The 18,240-nt window shown below is 40.3% G+C and overlaps 2 protein-coding genes across 4 annotated transcripts in view; one reads left to right on the plus strand and one right to left on the minus strand.

Annotated features, from left to right (window-relative positions):
• Positions 1-18,240, plus strand: part of dpy19l3 (dpy-19 like C-mannosyltransferase 3) — a 616,246-nt gene that overhangs the window by 194,269 nt on the left and 403,737 nt on the right. The gene's annotated exons all lie outside the window — the stretch shown is intronic.
• Positions 1-18,240, minus strand: part of si:ch211-186j3.6 (neural-cadherin) — a 369,843-nt gene that overhangs the window by 114,779 nt on the left and 236,824 nt on the right. For both annotated transcript variants that reach the window (XM_031290668.2, XM_035999800.1), the window contains exon 26: positions 5,591-5,868. In XM_031290668.2, the coding sequence (XP_031146528.2) occupies positions 5,591-5,868 (278 nt within the window). The remainder of the gene's footprint in view (positions 1-5,590; positions 5,869-18,240) is intronic.

Here is an 18,240-nt window from a genome sequence, read left to right on the forward strand (position 1 = left end):
GGGCATTAGGAGCTTGGCGCTAATAAGGGTTTTTCTTTTCTTTTTTTTTTACAGAGTAAATTGAAAGACTGTCTCCAGCTGTCCCCAAGTTGTTTTTAAAGGCAGGATATTCAGGACGTGTGTGTGAAAAGGTTTATGGGAGGTCATGTGAATAGTAAATGTAATAGTAAATCCTGACACATTTGTATTCCTTGCTGTATTAAACCATCCTTGGTGTTAATACCTATCTTACACATTGAGAGAAGATTGAGCCCAAAATTAAATAGCTGAACATATGCCTGCAAAGAAAAGCTGAAACGTTTTCAGCACCCATCTCTTTTAATGAAGCCTTGTGTTTCGTGGTTATGTCATGTTGCCCCCTTTTTTACACTTTCATTCCACTCCAACTCTCACAATGTTTCAGTGCACCCATCTCCTACAAATAACATTCATACTTCAGAGGGCTTTAGGAAAAGTTGTGGGCCTGATCTAAAACAAGACGTGTGGAAAACATAACCGAACTTCACATGCTTAAATAGAAAGAAAAGACCCTGTTCAAAACAGACCAGAGTAAAAATAGACTCCATCCAAAATGTGGTTGAACAGAACAGACCCAAACATAAAGGGAACATTAACACTGGCAGCAGCATGATGCCACACCACTTAAGAAGCAGCCATAATGAAAAAAAGAGTAGCAGTACATGTCCTAACAACCAAGTTCCCACACTACACACTTCACCATCTCACCTCAAAAAAATATCATTTTTTACCTGACACACTATATGATCAGACCTGATAGTGAGTCCACTCGGACCTATTCAGACTGAGTTGGGTCCCGAGTCTGGTCTCAGTTACTAGGAAACAAGTTATACTTGGTACGGTCCTATAGGGGTGAGTAAACATTTACGTTTACGGCCTCAAACATGCTTGGTTGAACTACGTCCTTCTTGCCTCATACTGTAGCTGGCGCTGCCAACGCTTCCAGCACTCACTAATTCAAATTTGAAATTGTTTCAGTGATGTTTAGCTGTAGCAGCTGTTAACAACTGTAACAAGGTTCAATAATTCCCTTCGGCATGAATACAAATACTAATTGCAACTTCATTTTATTCACCTCATGACAGTTGCCAACACACCAGTGAAAACCAACGTACTCTGCCAGTAATGAGCAAAATAAGTGTGGAAAGACCTGGGAGTTCAAATTAAGAGCTCAGCAGTAATGGGATTACTGGAACATTTGCTGCCACACTATTAAATAAAACTTTCCTTTAGTGACACTGGGTAGGTTGTTTATTTTGATGTGTTCATTCCCTTCACATTTTTTAATCACCGACATCATTTGAGAGAGAATTTGCTTCTTAACTAAACACAGCATGAACACACTCACACAGAGTTACACACAGTTACTCTCTTCCTCGCAGTCTCTTTGAGGTTATGTTCACTCCCTTAATTGCCTAGTGTTTTTAACTGATTACTCCCTTCACTTCCATCTTCTCCCTTGTTCTCCTCTTAAAATATCATACTAGCATTACTAACTAGAAATGAATGACTTGTTGAGTTAAGTCTCAATAGCATTGAATGTGTACTCATTGTCTTTGTCTTCTTTGCAGTTGGGACATTAACAGCATCAGCCAAACTGGAACCTGATTACTAGAGCTGCAAAGATTAATCAATTAATTGATTAGTTGTCAACAATTAAATTACATACAAAACAAGACATCTGAGGATGTCATCTTGGGTAGGGATGCACCGAATCCATATTTTTGGGGTTCGGCCGAATACCAAATCCACTGGTTAAGATTCTGCCGAATCCGAAACCGAATACCGAATCCTACTCCCATCCTCAGTCCATTAACACAGTAAACACATTAATGAAGTAAACAACGTCCACAGCCTCTAAAATAGTTACAGGAAACAACTTAATGTTGAATCAGACGCTCTTTTCACATCGTAGGAAAGCACCGCTATCGCCAGATGATTTTGTTTGGCAAATTTTCGCTAACCAGTGTATGATGAAGGCATGTTGGGTGGGTGAAAATAGAAAGCTAACGTTAGCTAACGAGCAGCAGCTGGCCGTTCGGTCGCTCTGCTCCCACTGTAGGGAGACTCATTTGCTGAGATTGACGGTTGACAACCCGGGAGAGGCCCTGTCTGGTTAACACCAGTGTTTAGCTGTGACTGTCCTTCCTTTGCCGTACCTGAAGTTGCTGCGTTTTGGCTGCTGTCTGTAGATTCCTTCATGCGCGTCTCATATTCTTGCGGATGTTTCATGCGCAGGTGTTGTGGCAGCGGTGATGTCCTGTGTTGTTTGGGGTCCTTGCCGCCGCGGGACAGGTCGGCATTGCGGTTTGGGTGTGTGGCTCGGCTTGGGTCGCCTTCTTTTGGCCAGGGGTGCTGCCGGGCGGCACTTTTTTCTGCTCACGAGTTCCATTTTCACTTTCTCACAGCCTACTGCATTGAACAGTCCACCTACATAAACACCTTCCCGTAATCAATGGCGGCGTCATTACGTCGACCAGCGTCGCGCAAGCATAGGGTTCGGTTCGGTGGAAAAAAATTCTAAGGTTCAGCTGAAACTGAACCCAGTCAAAAGCCCAATATTCAGCTGAATCCAAACCCGAATCCTGGATTCGGTGCATCCCTAATCTTGGGCTTTGGAAAAAACATTTTATAGACCAAACAACTAATTGATTTGTTTAGAAAATTATCAGCAGATTAATCGACAATAAAAATAATGGTTAGTTGCAGCCCTACTGATTACTGTCTCATACTTCTTTCCTACATAACCAACCAGTTCGTCCCACATCGTACAGCTTCTTAAGTCTGGAGGCCAGGTAGTGGACCAGCTAAGCTGCAGCATTGTGAATTCTTCATGTCTGGCAGAACCAAAAAGTTGGCATAAAACTAGCACTACAAGATGTTTACTGATCTTGATGAACTACGAGGGAGCATTCCAACCTCAACCGCCATCTCGATGTGCCGATGTGTACGCCCAAAACACACCTATGATTAATGAAGACACTAAGTACAACCCTTTTGAACCATGTGCTGGCGCATGGACCCTTTTTTTCCGCCGTTAAACTAGCAAAAGTGGATTAGTATGTGCCATAAACGCACCTGCGCTTAGATCGTTAAAACAGGGCCCCTAGACTTCTGTGCACCATATCTGAATCAAGTGCCTTATTTGCAGATGTTTTTGTGGTTGCAGTTTTTGCCAAACGTTATACCACCATACCAAAGGAAAAGCTGTGAAGTACAGTCACATGGAGTTCATATTAAGTTGTGAGTTGTGACACTGGATGTATTTGGATCAGATCAGACGCTGCTAACCGCTATTGGTCAACATCACAGTCTCATCAGCTGAGCTGCAGCAGCTGATCTGCATAAGCGCATCAGCTGGTCACTCCCCTCGCTGCTAAATGGCTACACTCAACAGGGCGCGCTACTTAAGCTGATTCAGTTAGCTCCTTCTGCTTGCTGTCTTAGCTGCTCCTAAATGCTGCTACTTTAGCTTGTTTCTACTGCTGCTTTAGTTTGCTCCAAATGCTTGCTGCTCGCTTTTTGCTACCCACCTCTCCTCCCCAGCTCCACCTTGTCGTGTATAACGTGGCATTTGCTTCTACGTCATCGTTGCTGCTCTGTTCATATGGGGGAATAGTTTAGCTCTCCCAGTCTTAAACTGTGTGGCTCAGGTCAGGGGACTCCTCTGAACAGGGCCATACCGCCAAATTTAATTCATAATTTATTCAATAAATTCTTAAAGCTTTTATTGTCTGTGTTGTTCTTGATGTTATGGACCTGACAGAACTTTATTTATTCGAGGACAGCTCTATTTTTTTTGTAAGCCATTATTAAAATATTTGTATGTTGAATGTATGTTGTAATGTATTGCAAAATAAAAAAGAAACAATGACTTGTCAACATTATAGTGCAGGTATGAGTTTTGACAATTATCGATCGATCATAATCCAAAGCACAGAATTACCACTAATCATCTGATAACATTGACAACAACGGAAATCAAAGTCGACTGAAACTTTCAGCCGGAGGGGCGTTACTGTATCTCAGCAGTTCACAGTAGATGAGTCAGACCGATCAACCCAACATCCTGTTTCATATAGAAAAAAATGTAAACCTGTACAATCTCAAAGCCATTTCATGAGATCTTTAAGTCGTTACGTCTTCATGTAGGTGAGTTCTGCTACAGTACAGAAAACTGCCAACTACTACTTGAGGCTTTGGCATTTGAAAATGTATTTTTTTCAACTAAATACAGACAGTGACAATGATGGTGATTTATTGATGCTAAATATATGTACTGAAATAACTGAATAATAAGAGTACTGCAATCTGTGTAGCACAGTTTTTCAGAAGCGAGACCCAATGGACCCATTGGCTTCATACCCTCATACCCTTCAACTTTCAGACAGCAGGAGAAAGACAAAGGTTAAAATACATTATCTAATATTTTAACCACCATAGCCAGGCAACAACAAAGAACAAATCCAGTGAGAGAAACAAAGAGAGCAAAGAGAGAGAAATAGAAGGAGAGAATCTCCAGCAACATGATAAAAAAGAATATCTTGTTAAATTATTCTCCTACATGGCTTCAACTTTAATCTTTAAACACAGGGAGAGAGAGGGAGGGAGAGAGAGAGAGAGAGAGAGAGAGAGAGAGAGAGAGAGAGAGATTGCCATTCTAGTGTACAATCATGTCCAAAATTACCCTTTACAATCGCTGTGATTCTTCCATTCACCAGCTCATTACTGCTATTTTCTCAGTTCACACTGATGTCCTAAACCACAATCACACTTTGGGATTCAGTGAGAAATAAACGCTCAAATCATTTCAGTGATTTTTTTTTAAGAAAACAATGAAGGAAAAAAATATGCATGCATGCCATATTTTTTTCTATAGAAGACTAATGCAAAGTGAGACTGATAAAGGAACACCTTATTTTTCACAGCGTCTATGCTGTGTTCTGGCTGCGGCGGCGTTTTGTTCCGTCCTCTGTGACGCGTCATACCACACCGGGAGCGTCTCAGAAGCAGAGCGTCTTGCTGCCCGACTCGCAGATTATATTGTCTCTACAAGTACTACTACAGAACAATCACGTGTTTATTAAGCTAGTATTATTAGTATACTTCCACTCCAAGCATTACTGCAACTAAACTCCATACCTTTTAATTGCTGGCACTGTCCTTATAAAAATGATCTGTGATGTCTATTATGTTTTTCAACTTCCAAAATTAATCTGACTGGATATTCTCGCTGTTTCACTTCCTGCCCAGCTGTCTGACCGCCCCGCGGCTCGCGTAGAAATAGACCTGGCGCGTATCTTTAGCGGAGTGGAGAGCCGCTTCACACACCCTTCTGGGACGCGCTGCGTCTGGTGAAACATCAAACAAACCGTAAACCAAACTGTTTTCATCTGCACTAATTCTTACAGGCTCTGCTTCCTCATGGCATCAACATTTTGTAACTGTTAACTATCATGCTGTAACTGGAATAACAAGAGCAATATGTTGTTATTAGACCAAGTGATGGCTTGCTACTAAACTCTGCCCCGTCAGGCTCTGTTTTTGGGTATGGCATTCATTTTTAACTTACCTGTAGCCATGCTGAGTGTCCACACACACGCCACCATTGAAGCAGGGGTTTCTGGGGTATGCGGTGCAGGGCTGATGGGACTGCTCTCTACCTGGGCAGGAGCACACAGCTGTGGATTCCACTGTCACAGATACAAGACTCATAGTCCCACAATCCACGACTGTGGGTGTGTCCCGCACATTCAAAACGTTGGTGCAGCCACCGGCCCCGGCACACTCTGAGCTGGGACACTCGTCTACCCGAACTTGGGACACGCTGACCTGAAGGAATGACTGGAGCTGGATGGAGAAAAACCAGGAAAAGAAACCAGATATTGACAGTATACTGGTAAAACACAATGTAAAACTTTAGTAATACTTTTATAGTTCCAACCACTCCAGGCACTATAATAGTTTCCTGGGCTTGACATCAGCACCAGTCCACCTGCCAAATGCACATTAAATGGCACGCCCCCTTTGTTTTCCGCCACTGTGGGTAGTTGGTTGATCAAATGCACACACAATGATCGGTTGTGAGTGCTAATTTCCAACCCTGGTGGAAAAATTACACTCCTAACTCTTGTCTTCATTATGAATGTATTTAACATTGAATACACACGCATTGAAGCGTAATATCAGAAGTGCCTATCGTTTATCTAAAAAAAGATAAAGCATGAACATAGCGGTTGTAGAGGTTACTTGCCATCCCCTTGCCGCTGGCTTGTCAATAGCGCGGCATTGCAATATTTCGGTTATCGCGACAGCCCTGCATCAGACTATAAGAAGTACAGCAGAGTGTATTTCCTTTTGCACAGGCTATTATAACTATCAGTAGGTGGTGCAAGGGAAGTGACAACTATACCCCACCAGCTTCACACACACAAACACTACCATGCATACCGTGCATTCAAATATTTCATTTAACTTTATTTTTTATCATTTAAAATGTAATTTGAAACAAAAAGTTAACTAGCTACAGACAGCACCAGATGGGAGGGAGGCTCTTGATATGTTCAAATGCATCCCAATAATCTTTTAACATACTTTGATTAAAAATCAAGGAATATTTAACAGTAAATATAAAGCTGGTAGACCGGACCCAACATGTGGAACATATGAGTGATCTTAAGCTTTTTTGCCATGCCAGCTAGAAATCACCAAACCTTTTGGAGAAAATTAAACAACTCCAATCCAGCTTTAACATGAAAGGAATCTTCCTGCATTCATTGCTATAATGTTTGAGGTATATTGTGTTTGTGTGTCCTTATATGAGTCATATTTTATAGGTCTTCATCTATACTCACTGACAAACATTTGGAGACTAAACATATCCCAATTCAAAGACTTAATGTAGTTTTTCTGTGAAATACTTGACAGTGATAATGGTGTACTGAAACAAATTAATAGTTTATCCATGTAATTACCACTTTACAACCTGATTACATTTGCAAAAGAAACACTGCAAAACCCAGTCTAGGAACTGACATGTGAGGAACTGACTCAATGATCCATAATATAAGCTATTAAATGTAAATGTATGCCTATGTAATAATGTCTGGCTAATCTAGTTTACACAGACCAATAAATACATGTGCATACACACTGACACACAGATAAACAACAGATGTGGAAAGTGCAGATTCAATGTGAATGTATTACAGTACAGTGTTTTGCATTTGGTTCCACATTGGTTGTGCTGTCCTTGGCTGGTTAGAGTGACTCTGGTCAAAGAGATTTTACGGAGTTTACATACACATGTATGCACTCATAGTGTAGGCACGCACAGGAGCATAGACACACATTGACACACTCTCACACACAAATACTAAATGTGAAACTTGTTGAACCGAAAAGAGGGTCACTTCATGCTCAACGTTCTGGACTGATTGGACATTCGGTGTGACTGGATTGCACTCACTAACCATGCAGTTCACATATAATCCACTTATTCCACCAAATGGCCTGTGTTGCAGTAGCTGTGACTTTGATACAGGTTGTGTTTAATGGATCATTGTTATTGGTGACTGACGTCTCATATCAGTTGAGCTTTAAACACTGAACAGTTGGAAAGATAAGTAGTGGCGCTTTTTTTTTTTTCCCCATTCAAAATCACAAGCTTTCATTTAACCTACCTGTGTCATTACTGCATCCACTTAATAGTCAATTTGGACACAAATCCTTCTATTCATTGGTTTCCCTTGGCTGTAATGTTTCTGGGAGTATGTACAGCAAGTGCAGATTCAATTAAACATGGAGGGGGTTGTGTGGGAGCTTTAGAAAGCTGAGAGAGTAACATAAAAAAGAAAATATTGCTAGCCTTAGCCTTTAAAGAGTTTGTGTAACAATGTTGTGTGGATATGTTTTAACCCGCACATCTGATCATAAAATTATACTTAAAAGACAGTAAGCCACTTTGATAAAACAGGGGGCATCTGGTGTGTAAAGTGTACCGTTTAGCCATAATAAAGTAAGGAGATACACTGCAAATAACACGCAAACGGAAAGTTTAGAGATGAATTATGCTCCAGGAGAAGTTTCTTTGCAAGTTTTTTCTACTTTCTTTTTATCACGAATACATACAGTATCAACATTGGAATATATTGTAACTGATCCATTTGAACTGACTGTGGCTGACTGAAGCATAATCTTTTACACCTTTGCCTGCCTTTATTTCCTACTCCCTTTTTTATACAACGATTGCACTATCTGTGCCGTCTCCTTCCCAGCACAGGATAATGGATCCTTCAAATCACTGACATTTAAAAGCCAATGAGACACACTCATGCAGTGCAGAACTGTCTGCAGAGGGAGGAGGAGGTACGGAGGGGAAGAGGAGAAGGGGGGATGATTAGGGAGGCAGGAGACATAGGGAGTACAGACAGGAGGGAGAGGTGTCAGCATTGTGCTGGGTGTCAGGCGGTTAAAAAACAGTAGGTGGACAGCTAAGATATTCACCTAAAAATAACTTTTGATTTTGGTTTGCCACTCAATCAAATATACAGAAAAATGACTACATTAGTCTGGGGGTGACTCCGAATGGTCGACTATTCCACGATTCGATCTGAGGAGTGTGACGAAGGATTGAGGAAAGTGTGGTTAGGAACAAAGGATATATATGGGGGGTTGCTACATGTCTCATTTTACATTGAATGGCTGGGTTTCACATAATAACTCATGATATGTAGTCGTTTGGGCATAAATATTAGCTTATTAATAATACTGTTATAAAAACTGTGAAAATAACTTGTGCTTTAAGTCAATCTTCTTAGTGTGTGTGAATAAATCACCATGGTAGACTAAATCTGTGGGACCATCGGAGCCTCAGAAAGGATAGAAAACACAATAATGAGGCTACTGTTTCAAAATCAAACGATTATATATATATATATACACACAGAACTGTGGAAAAGTTTTAGTCAGGTATGAAAACATGCTGTAAACTAATAATTTAATTTAATAGTTTATTTTCATCAATTAACAAAATGCAGTGAATGAACAGAAGAGAAATCTAAATCAAATCAATATTTGGTGTGACCACCCTTTGCCTTCAAGACAGCATCGGTACACTTGCACACAGTTTTTGAAGGAATTCGGCTGGTAGGTTATTCCAAACATCTTGGAGAACTAACCACAGATCTTCTGTGGATGTAGGCTTCCTCAAATCCTTCTGTCTCTTCATGTAATCCCAGACAGACTCCATGATGCTGAGATCAGGGCTCTGTGGGGGCCATGCCATCACTTCCAGGACTTCTTGTTCTTCTTTACGCTGAAGATAGTTCTTAATGACCTTGGCTGTATGTTTGGGGTCGTTGTCCTGCTGCAGAATAAATTTGGGGCCAATCATACGCCTCCCTGATGGTACTGCATGATGGATAAGTATCTGCCTGTATCAACACTGAGGACACCATTAATCCTGACCAAATCTCCAACTCCATTTGCAGAAATGCAGCCCCAAACCTGCAAGGAACCTCCACCATGCTTCACTGTTGCCTGCAGACACTCATTATTGTACCACTCTCCAGCCCTTCGGCAAACAACCTGCCTTCTGCTACAGCCAAATATTTCAAATTTTGACTCATCAGTCCAGAGCACCTGCTGCCATTGTTCTGCACCCCAGTTCCTATGTTTTCGTGCATAGTTGAGTCGCTATGTCGGCGGTATGGCTTTTTGGCTGCAACTCTTCCATGAAGACCACTTCTGGCCAGACTTCTCCGGACAGTAGATGGGTGTACCTGGGTCCTACTGGTTTCTGCCAGTTCTGAGCTGATGGCGTTGCTGGACATCTTCCGATTTCAAAGGGAAATAAGCTTGATGTGTTTTTCATCTGCTGCACTAAGTTTCCTTGGCCGACCACTGCGTCTACGATCCTCAACGTTGCCCGTTTCTTTGTGCTTTTTCAAAAAGAGCTTGAAACACCAGTCTGCTTTGAAATATTTGTCTGGGAGAGACCTTGCTGATGCAGTATAACTACCTATATACTATAATTGGTTGATCATACACCTGACTACAATCCTACAAAATCCCTGACTTTTTGCAGGTACCTATAAGAATTGATGCTGGTTTGAAGGCAAAGGGTAGTAACAAAATATTGATGTGATTTAGATTTTTCTTTTGTTTTGCTCACTTTTCATTTAGTAAATTGATAAAAATAAACAATCATTATTTATATTTTTGAAAGCATTCTTAGTTTACAGCATTTTTTCACACCTGCCTAAGACTATATATATATATATATATATATATATATATATATCAGAGCACTCACATAAGAATGTACTATCAGAGCACTGAATACTCAAATATACTTTAAATTTATGAACAATTATTTTTAAATAAGCAGGGGGAAGCACATAGAAACAGCTGGCGGCCACAAACGGTCTCTCTCTCTCTCTCTCTCTCTCTCTCTCTAACTCCCTAACCCTGCCTGTCGCTTCCTTTCTATATGTGGATTGAAGGAATAAAATTTGGTGCCAAAAGTTCTATTTTCAACCACGAAAAGCAAGCGGACAAAGAGTGATGTGTTCTGTCTTGTCTTTTTCGCTCCACACAAAAAACATCACTGTCCATTCTAAAACATCAGCTAAGCGATTGTCACATGTATCTCGGCTAATCATTTTGTTGTTTCTTTTGCTATTTTTCTATAGATAGATAAAGCTTAAACACAGGGGGAGTAATGAGAAAAAGCAAACAACCGATACGAACAAAACTAAAGCAAGACTTGAGCAGATTCGACAATGTAAATTCTTAATCAGGGACACCCCTACATACATCCTGTTCAATAGCACCCAAAATAGGGCTTTATTCATGCTTCATGATTAATTGCTTTGTTAGTTTGGAATGCTAATAAGACATTTTAATTATTGATAGGAGAGCAGATTTGTGTTTCTTTCACTTCTTTTCAGGTGGGAATGTGCTCTGCATTGTGTCTTTCTTCTGTAGATTATATCAATCAGACTTTATTGTATAGCACTTTTCATGTATATGAAATGTAACACAAAGTGCTTCACAGAATCCACACAAAGTGATAAATGGCTTTGTAATTAATGAAACACTTAATGAGGAAACGCCATCATAAATCTCATAAATTTATAGTAAGGAAACAACAGAGGCCGGATTAGAAATACATAAAAACTCCAACTTGGTAAATACCAAAATACACCATTTAGTAAAACATAAATAAATAGACAGATAAATACAATACAGAAAAGGACCTTAACATTTTGAAGCAAACAGGAAGCCAGCGCAGAGACTTTAAAGTTGGTGCAATGTGTGTTCTCTTTCTGGTCCTAGTCAACACACGTGCAGCTGCGTTTTGCAGTAATTTAAATCAAGCTTTATTCTTGTTAGGGAAAGTAGAGCATCACAATATTCAATCCTGCAGTTAATAAAGGCGTGTATTAATGTCTCTGTAATGGCTTGAGGGAAAAATGGGCGCACTCTGGCAATGTTCTCAAGATAATTAAATGCATTCTCAGTCATGTTTCTAATGTGAGGTTTAAAACTACGGTCTGAATCAAAGATAACTTCTATGTTTTTAACTTGTCGACAATGGGTTTAATGCCAGTGCTTGCAGTTTTGCATTGAGTTTATCTCTCTGAGCTTCAGTACCAATAACCAAGACTTCAGTTTTGTCCTTGGTGAGCTGTAAAAAATGCCCTGCCATCCATAACTTGATATCTAAAATGTAGTTAAAAAGGGCATCTATTGGCTCTGGGACATGGCAATGTGACTATAGATATTTATGATGTGCCTACTGATGATGTTTTCAAGTGGCAGTTTAAATGTGTGGGATCTAAAATTGAACCCTGGGGAACACCACAATTAATTTCATATATTTTAGATGAACATTCATCCATACATACAAAACATTCTCTATTGTTAGGACATGATTTAAAACATTAAAAACAGAACCAGAGAGACCAATCAGATGGAAGTCTGTAGTTAGAACAAAGGCATCTAAATTGTTATGCTTCAGAAGAGGTTTTACTATGGCTGTCTTTAGAGCAGTGGGGAAAACACCCACCTGAAAAGAACCGTTAACAACATTAAGAAACTCTCCCACAAAAAATCCATAAACATTTGGATGTGGGAATTGGATCTAAAAAGCAGCTTGCTGGTTTTAATTAGAAAATAACTTTACCAATTATCTTAGCATCAACCAGGACACATTTATTCAGTGTTTCCTCACATAAAACAAAGTCTATTAAGTATCTTTCTATTTATTCAATCTATTAGTGTCTATTTTATCTCTGAAGTGGACTGCAATTTTTTTCACATTTGGAGTTGGGAAAACATACTGCTAGACTAAATAAATGGGCAATGGTTAAAAAGAGGATTTTGGGGTTATTCCGGTTATCGGTTGTCAGTTTTGAAAAGTCTGCTTGTCTTGCATGTGTAATTGCCTTGCTGTAAATAGTCAGTTGTTCACGGAACATTTGATAACTGACCATTCATTTATTATTTCTTCATCTTCTTTCTGCTGTTTGACATTTTCTCTTTAATTATTTAATTTTCCTTCATTTCTCTAGGGAGGTGTTGGATTAGAAGTCATCTTTTTTCTGTTTTAGTGGAGCCAGTGTGTCAAGGGTTGACCTTAATTTACAGATACATTTACAGATTAAAAAAAAATGTGCACTCACTTCAGTTGTAAGATAGAGCTTCCTGACGGTTTGTTCTGGAATATATAGTATAGTAAAAAAATAAAATCATGATTATTAGAGATGCCTAATAAAAGACATCCACAACTGAAGAGATATTGACAGACAGGCCATGGGTTTATAAGGTCTAACATGTGGCCTCTTTTATTAGTAGGCTGAGTGACATGTTAAATAAAATTCACACAGTTCAACAGATGATTCAGAAAGCAAAAGAGTCACATTGATTGATTGTCCATATGCAAGTTAAAATAACCTCATAATAAAGTCATAATTGGTGTGGATGGTTGAGAGTACTTCTGAAAAATCTGAAGGTCGAGCGTCATTTGGGTGGCCTTTAAACTAGCATACACATCATAGAAGGGCTGCTAAAACTAATGAAGAAAGATTTGTATATTTATCAAATATAATATGTGTAAATACATGTCTCTCTGCTCGATAGTACATATACATTTGTTTCTTAACCCCCAAAGCCTACATGGCTGAACATTAATCAGCATGCCCGATCTTTTGTATATAGTCTCCCAAATGTTAAGGAAATGTACAGAAAGCATACATTTGATCTTTCAAAGGCCGAAGAGTGTGTATAGCAAGCAACAAAGGACCAGCGGGGCATTGTGTTCCTTGGAGTATTATTCCAAAGCACTGAGAAGCTTTCACAATCCTCTCCATTGCCCTCAGGGCCAGATTAATATTATGACAAGATGAACCTTGGTATCTGAGCGCCATACCAATGATTTTTTTTAAAGTGGAAAACCTGTGTAGAATCATTAAAAGTCAAAACACAGACGGATAGCTCCCACTATTGAGGTAGAGCAGGGAGAAAAATAGACAATGGAAATGCAGATCATTTATTTTTTTAATATCCTACTTCTGAGGCATTACTGGAGATTTGAGAACATTAATAATAAGCACTGCTTCCTCTTCAGCACCCCAACCCCCCTTATTCCACTCTTCCTCTTTCTGTCCCATCCACCAGCCCCTCCTCTTTCTCTATATCTTCATTTCTCGTTCATCCTCTCCATTGCCACGCTACCCATCTCACATCTCCCTCTCTGCTTCTCTCTGTGGTCATGCTTTTCTTATCCTAAAAACCTAATCATATACTTGCTTTTCTCCACACCTCTAAACTTTCGCCTCCTTTCTTCCTCGACAAAAGCCACATGAAACAAAGAGATGGTACCCAGGAATGGAGGTAAGAGAGAGGCAAAGGATTGAGTGCGGTGATTGACCTGAACTGACCACCATGGCCATGACTGGACTCTGGATTTGCACTGTTCTCCCCCTAACACTCAAACACGCACACTAACACACACACACACACACACACACACACACACACACAGGCCCTTTTTCCTCTGAGGACATTGGGTCAGCTCTCTCTTTCTCTCCCTGCTGGTAAAATGCATTCAATTCAACTTTCTTTGGTTCACGCTCTCCCTCTCTTACTCTCTTTCTCTTTCTCTCTCTCTCGCGCGCGCGCACACACACACACGCGCACACGCACACGCACGCACACACACACACACACACACACACACACACACACACTCGCATCTCCTTCTTCCATTCAGACTTTTGAAACGTGAAATGAGGTCTGACTGAAGCCAGCGGCCAGGGAGCTTCAGTGTGATGAAGTGAAACGTTTGATTTTTACTAACTCTCGTCTATATAACGTTGGTATCCTTTTTTATGTTTTAAATTTTGCTTAGCCTGCTCTCTCTAGCAGGTGAAATGTAATTTATTAAAACAATTTATAAGTAAAGGAGGATATAGGAGGATCTACTTTATACACCTTGCTTGCATTTGAAAGAGCACAGTAAGTGTTGGTTTTTTTTTGCTTCCTTCGACTGCAACAGCCAAAGTATTACAGGCATTATTCACACTGGGCATTTCTGTTAGAGTCAAATTGGGTGGGATTTAAGGATGTTCCACACTCATGGACTATGAATAAAGGAGAAATAACAGGTTTGTTTTACCTGGATTGGCCCAGATAAAACTGTCCAAGACAATGGCCTAAATCAGACCTCATTTCCCCGTGTCCTAAATAACAGAAATGGTTTCTCCGCTTATTTTAGGTGGAGGATGATCTGTGGAGACCCATATCATCACTGACACTAATAAGAAGTAAAACATGTCCACTACAGCTGGCCTGTCCAGACAAACCAAACAAGCTGTTCCTTTGGCTGAGTTGAGTTGGTCTTTTGGAAAAAAAAGGGGGGGGAGGGGTTTGGCACATGGATCAGAAATCAAAACTTCCATTTAAAACCATTATGGTTTAGAGTTTTAGACAAGGTAGCCATGTTTTAGCTAAATACAGTGAAGTTCAATTACATTCAATAGAATTCTCTCTCTCTGTATTCTTTCTTTTTTAATAAACCACATGTGACTTTCTTAAATCCAGGATAGCAACATCTGCCTGATCTAATCTGAAATGTGACCTTTGGCTATTTCTGTATCACTCTTATGTATTCAAACTAACCAGACTATTTAAATGCAGTCATATTTTTTGTTCTTCATTTTCCAATACCACATTCATATATAGCTGTTTGGTGTGATTCAAGTAAACACTGTAAGCCAATCCCCAGATTTGGAATATTACTGGAACATAATGATCATGTATCCCTTGACTGCAAGAGTTAATACGGAAAATTCAGTGTTTAACCATGGCAGGCTGTGCATTGTACTTCAGCAGGGAGAGTTCTATAATCTGTCTGGTCAATTGCATACCCCACTGCCCAGTTAATCATGATACCGCACAATCTAACATGCTATGTGTGGAAGCATTTTAAATTTGACACCATATATGGAAAAGGCCTGGATGAAGGGGTTCAATGGGCCTCATTCACCAATGTCTTCCTACGTTTTCTCTTAAATATGATCTTAAGAAAGTCCCTAAGAAAAGTCTACATCGGATTCATCACGTGTTCTTAAACAGCAGAATTGTTCGCACCTGTGTTCTTAGGATTGATGAATCCCACTTCGTAATTGAAAGCGCGTGCCAGTTGTTCCTCATTAGCATAAGAAAACGCCCCGCAAATTCCCATATAAGGACATGACACTTCCTGTGCACGTCCTGGGAAGCGGTAGACCGCCTTCAAGAGATGATTGTCGGAGTCGCAGATGACTTGTACGCTACAGTGGTGGAGGAAGTACTGGATCTCAGTACTTAAGTAAAAGTACAAATAACCAGAGACATATTTACTTTAGTAAAAGTAGAAGATGTCCACCACCACAAACAAGGCCTGGCTTTTAAAAGAAGTTCCTATACTAACCAGCATAAAACGGAAATATGTTAGAATCGGTATGCGGTTGGTTTTATTCATGGATGTATTTTAAGACAGTTTTATTTTCTTTAGTTTGGACACACTTTTCTCATTCAAGTGAATGAGAAAGTGTGTCCAAACCTTTGACTGCTACAGTACATTGCTTGCTCTTTAATGAGACATGATGTGGTTGAAAATTTCTCTCAGACCGTTGAAATGCTCACTTGGCTGTGGCATCTCGTTTTCCTGTCATGTCCAACTCTGAGTGGTGGAAAATAAATCGAGAAAGTTTTCAGGACAAATGAGCAACAATGTTGAATAATACATACTTCTGATGTTTTTGTGTTCATTTTGTGTCCACTGGCCTGGACTGCAATGGAGAGCTGTTTTCAGGCAGGAGCGATCAAAGGAGAAACCCAGGTGGGAACCAAGAATGTTGTTGCTGCATTGCCCACCATAACAAGCAAACACTGTTGTGGAAGCAGGTTAGACAGCGTTCCTTCTTTATGTTGAATTAGATGAGCAGATACTTTGTTATCCATCTAGAAGACATATACACACACAAAAAGGCTGGAAAACGTGTGTGTGGCATGCGTGGTGTACACAGTTTCTGCGTGCACCTTTAGAGTGGCTGCTTTATGAAAAGAACTTGGCGTGCTTTCTGAGTACATACAACATCCCATTAGGCGTGTTCATAAGCCAGCTATGGCTTTTGGACCATGCTGGGTCAAAGCCACTTTTCCTGTGCTGACTGTTCAGTATAAAAAAGAACAAAAACTGGAATTTGGAGTTAATTTTTATTTATTAGGCAGGCTTTTTCCTCACTATTTCAGTAACTCGTATATAACTCACTCTTTTCTGGTTTGAGTCTCAGATTGACATTTATTTTCCTGCTGAACTGTCTCATCTGGCTGGCTTATTAAGAAAGTGTTGGACCAGAGGAGACATTGACAGTGTATTAAACTGTCCTAGTCTAAAAACGTTAAAATAGCCTAAATAGTCTGTCACATCTCTGTGTCCTCCTCTGTTCTCTGCCTTTTATCTTCAGCCATTATCTTCATTTTAATTCTGGAAATGAAATGCCAACCTATTGCATTATTTCAGACATGAGTGGCAAACAACTGTGTTTATTTCTAGGGTTGGTTATTGTTTGAAAATGTTCGATACTAATAGAGATAGATATGCCTTTTGCTGCTGCAGTACCCCCCCCCCCATCAAAGCTTTATTACATTTTGGATTGGATAAACAAATGAAACTGGAATTTCTGGCTACTGGGGTTCGGTATCCTCCTATTGTCATGGTAGTGTTTGTTTTTGATGTCTTGGGATTTTGTGTTTGGTGGGTTTTTCTGTTGCTCTCCCTGGCAGTGTGTGTGCAGCAGAGGCCGTGGCTGCCTGAGCTGGGTCTCTGTAACAAGGCGCACCTGGCATTCATCTTGTAATCACTCCACCCATAACAGCCTGGTCAGGACGCCACTCCTTTGCCAGATGCAGCCGGCATAGTTCAGTGGCTCTTTGCGCTTGTGTTTTATAGTAACTAACCTGAGTTTTCCTAGTGTGCGTGAGACTACAAGTGTTGTAGTATTTTTGTTCATGTGTTTTTGGATTTCTGGTCTAATTAGAGTTTTTTCCTGTACGCAGTTTCCGGCGTGCCGAGCAGTCCAACCAGTGCTCCAGTGTTCCCCTGCTCTCAGCCTAAGTGATTCTTCTGGTCGGCCCACCATCACCTCCTGCTACGCTACGCTACGCTACGCCAGCCAGCCAGCCAGCCAGCCAGCCCTCAAATGCCTCCGCCTACCATCAGCCAGTTCCCCAGACACTCTTAGATTTTTCAATAAACACCATTAAACACCTGTTTACTTTTGTAATTTTAGCTAAACCTCACTTTCATTTCAAACATATTTATTTGCCTCACGTATAACTGCAATTCATTATCACAGTCGCTTATGTGTCGTCGTCCCCCCTCCCCGTTGCCTTCACACTCGACTGCCGTGCGTAGCTATACGCACGTCAAAGCAGTTGCCGATAAAAGGCATAAAAAAAGCCTTTGCGTTGTTACCATTTTCAACCAAGGCGGCAGCCAATAATACAAAAGACTGCCAACCTTTGTGTTAGATAGATAGGGAAAACCCTGCATACACAGTGAAATCAGTTAAAAAAGCTTGAAAAATAACCCAAGGTGGGGAGCATGAGAAAAGGCTTGGAGGTTACGGATTGTTTTTTCACAGTATTTATGGATGTCAGAAGTGTGTT

Source organism: Sander lucioperca, chromosome 3 (assembly GCF_008315115.2).
Source record: "Sander lucioperca isolate FBNREF2018 chromosome 3, SLUC_FBN_1.2, whole genome shotgun sequence".
Classification (NCBI taxonomy): Eukaryota; Metazoa; Chordata; class Actinopteri; order Perciformes; family Percidae; genus Sander; species Sander lucioperca.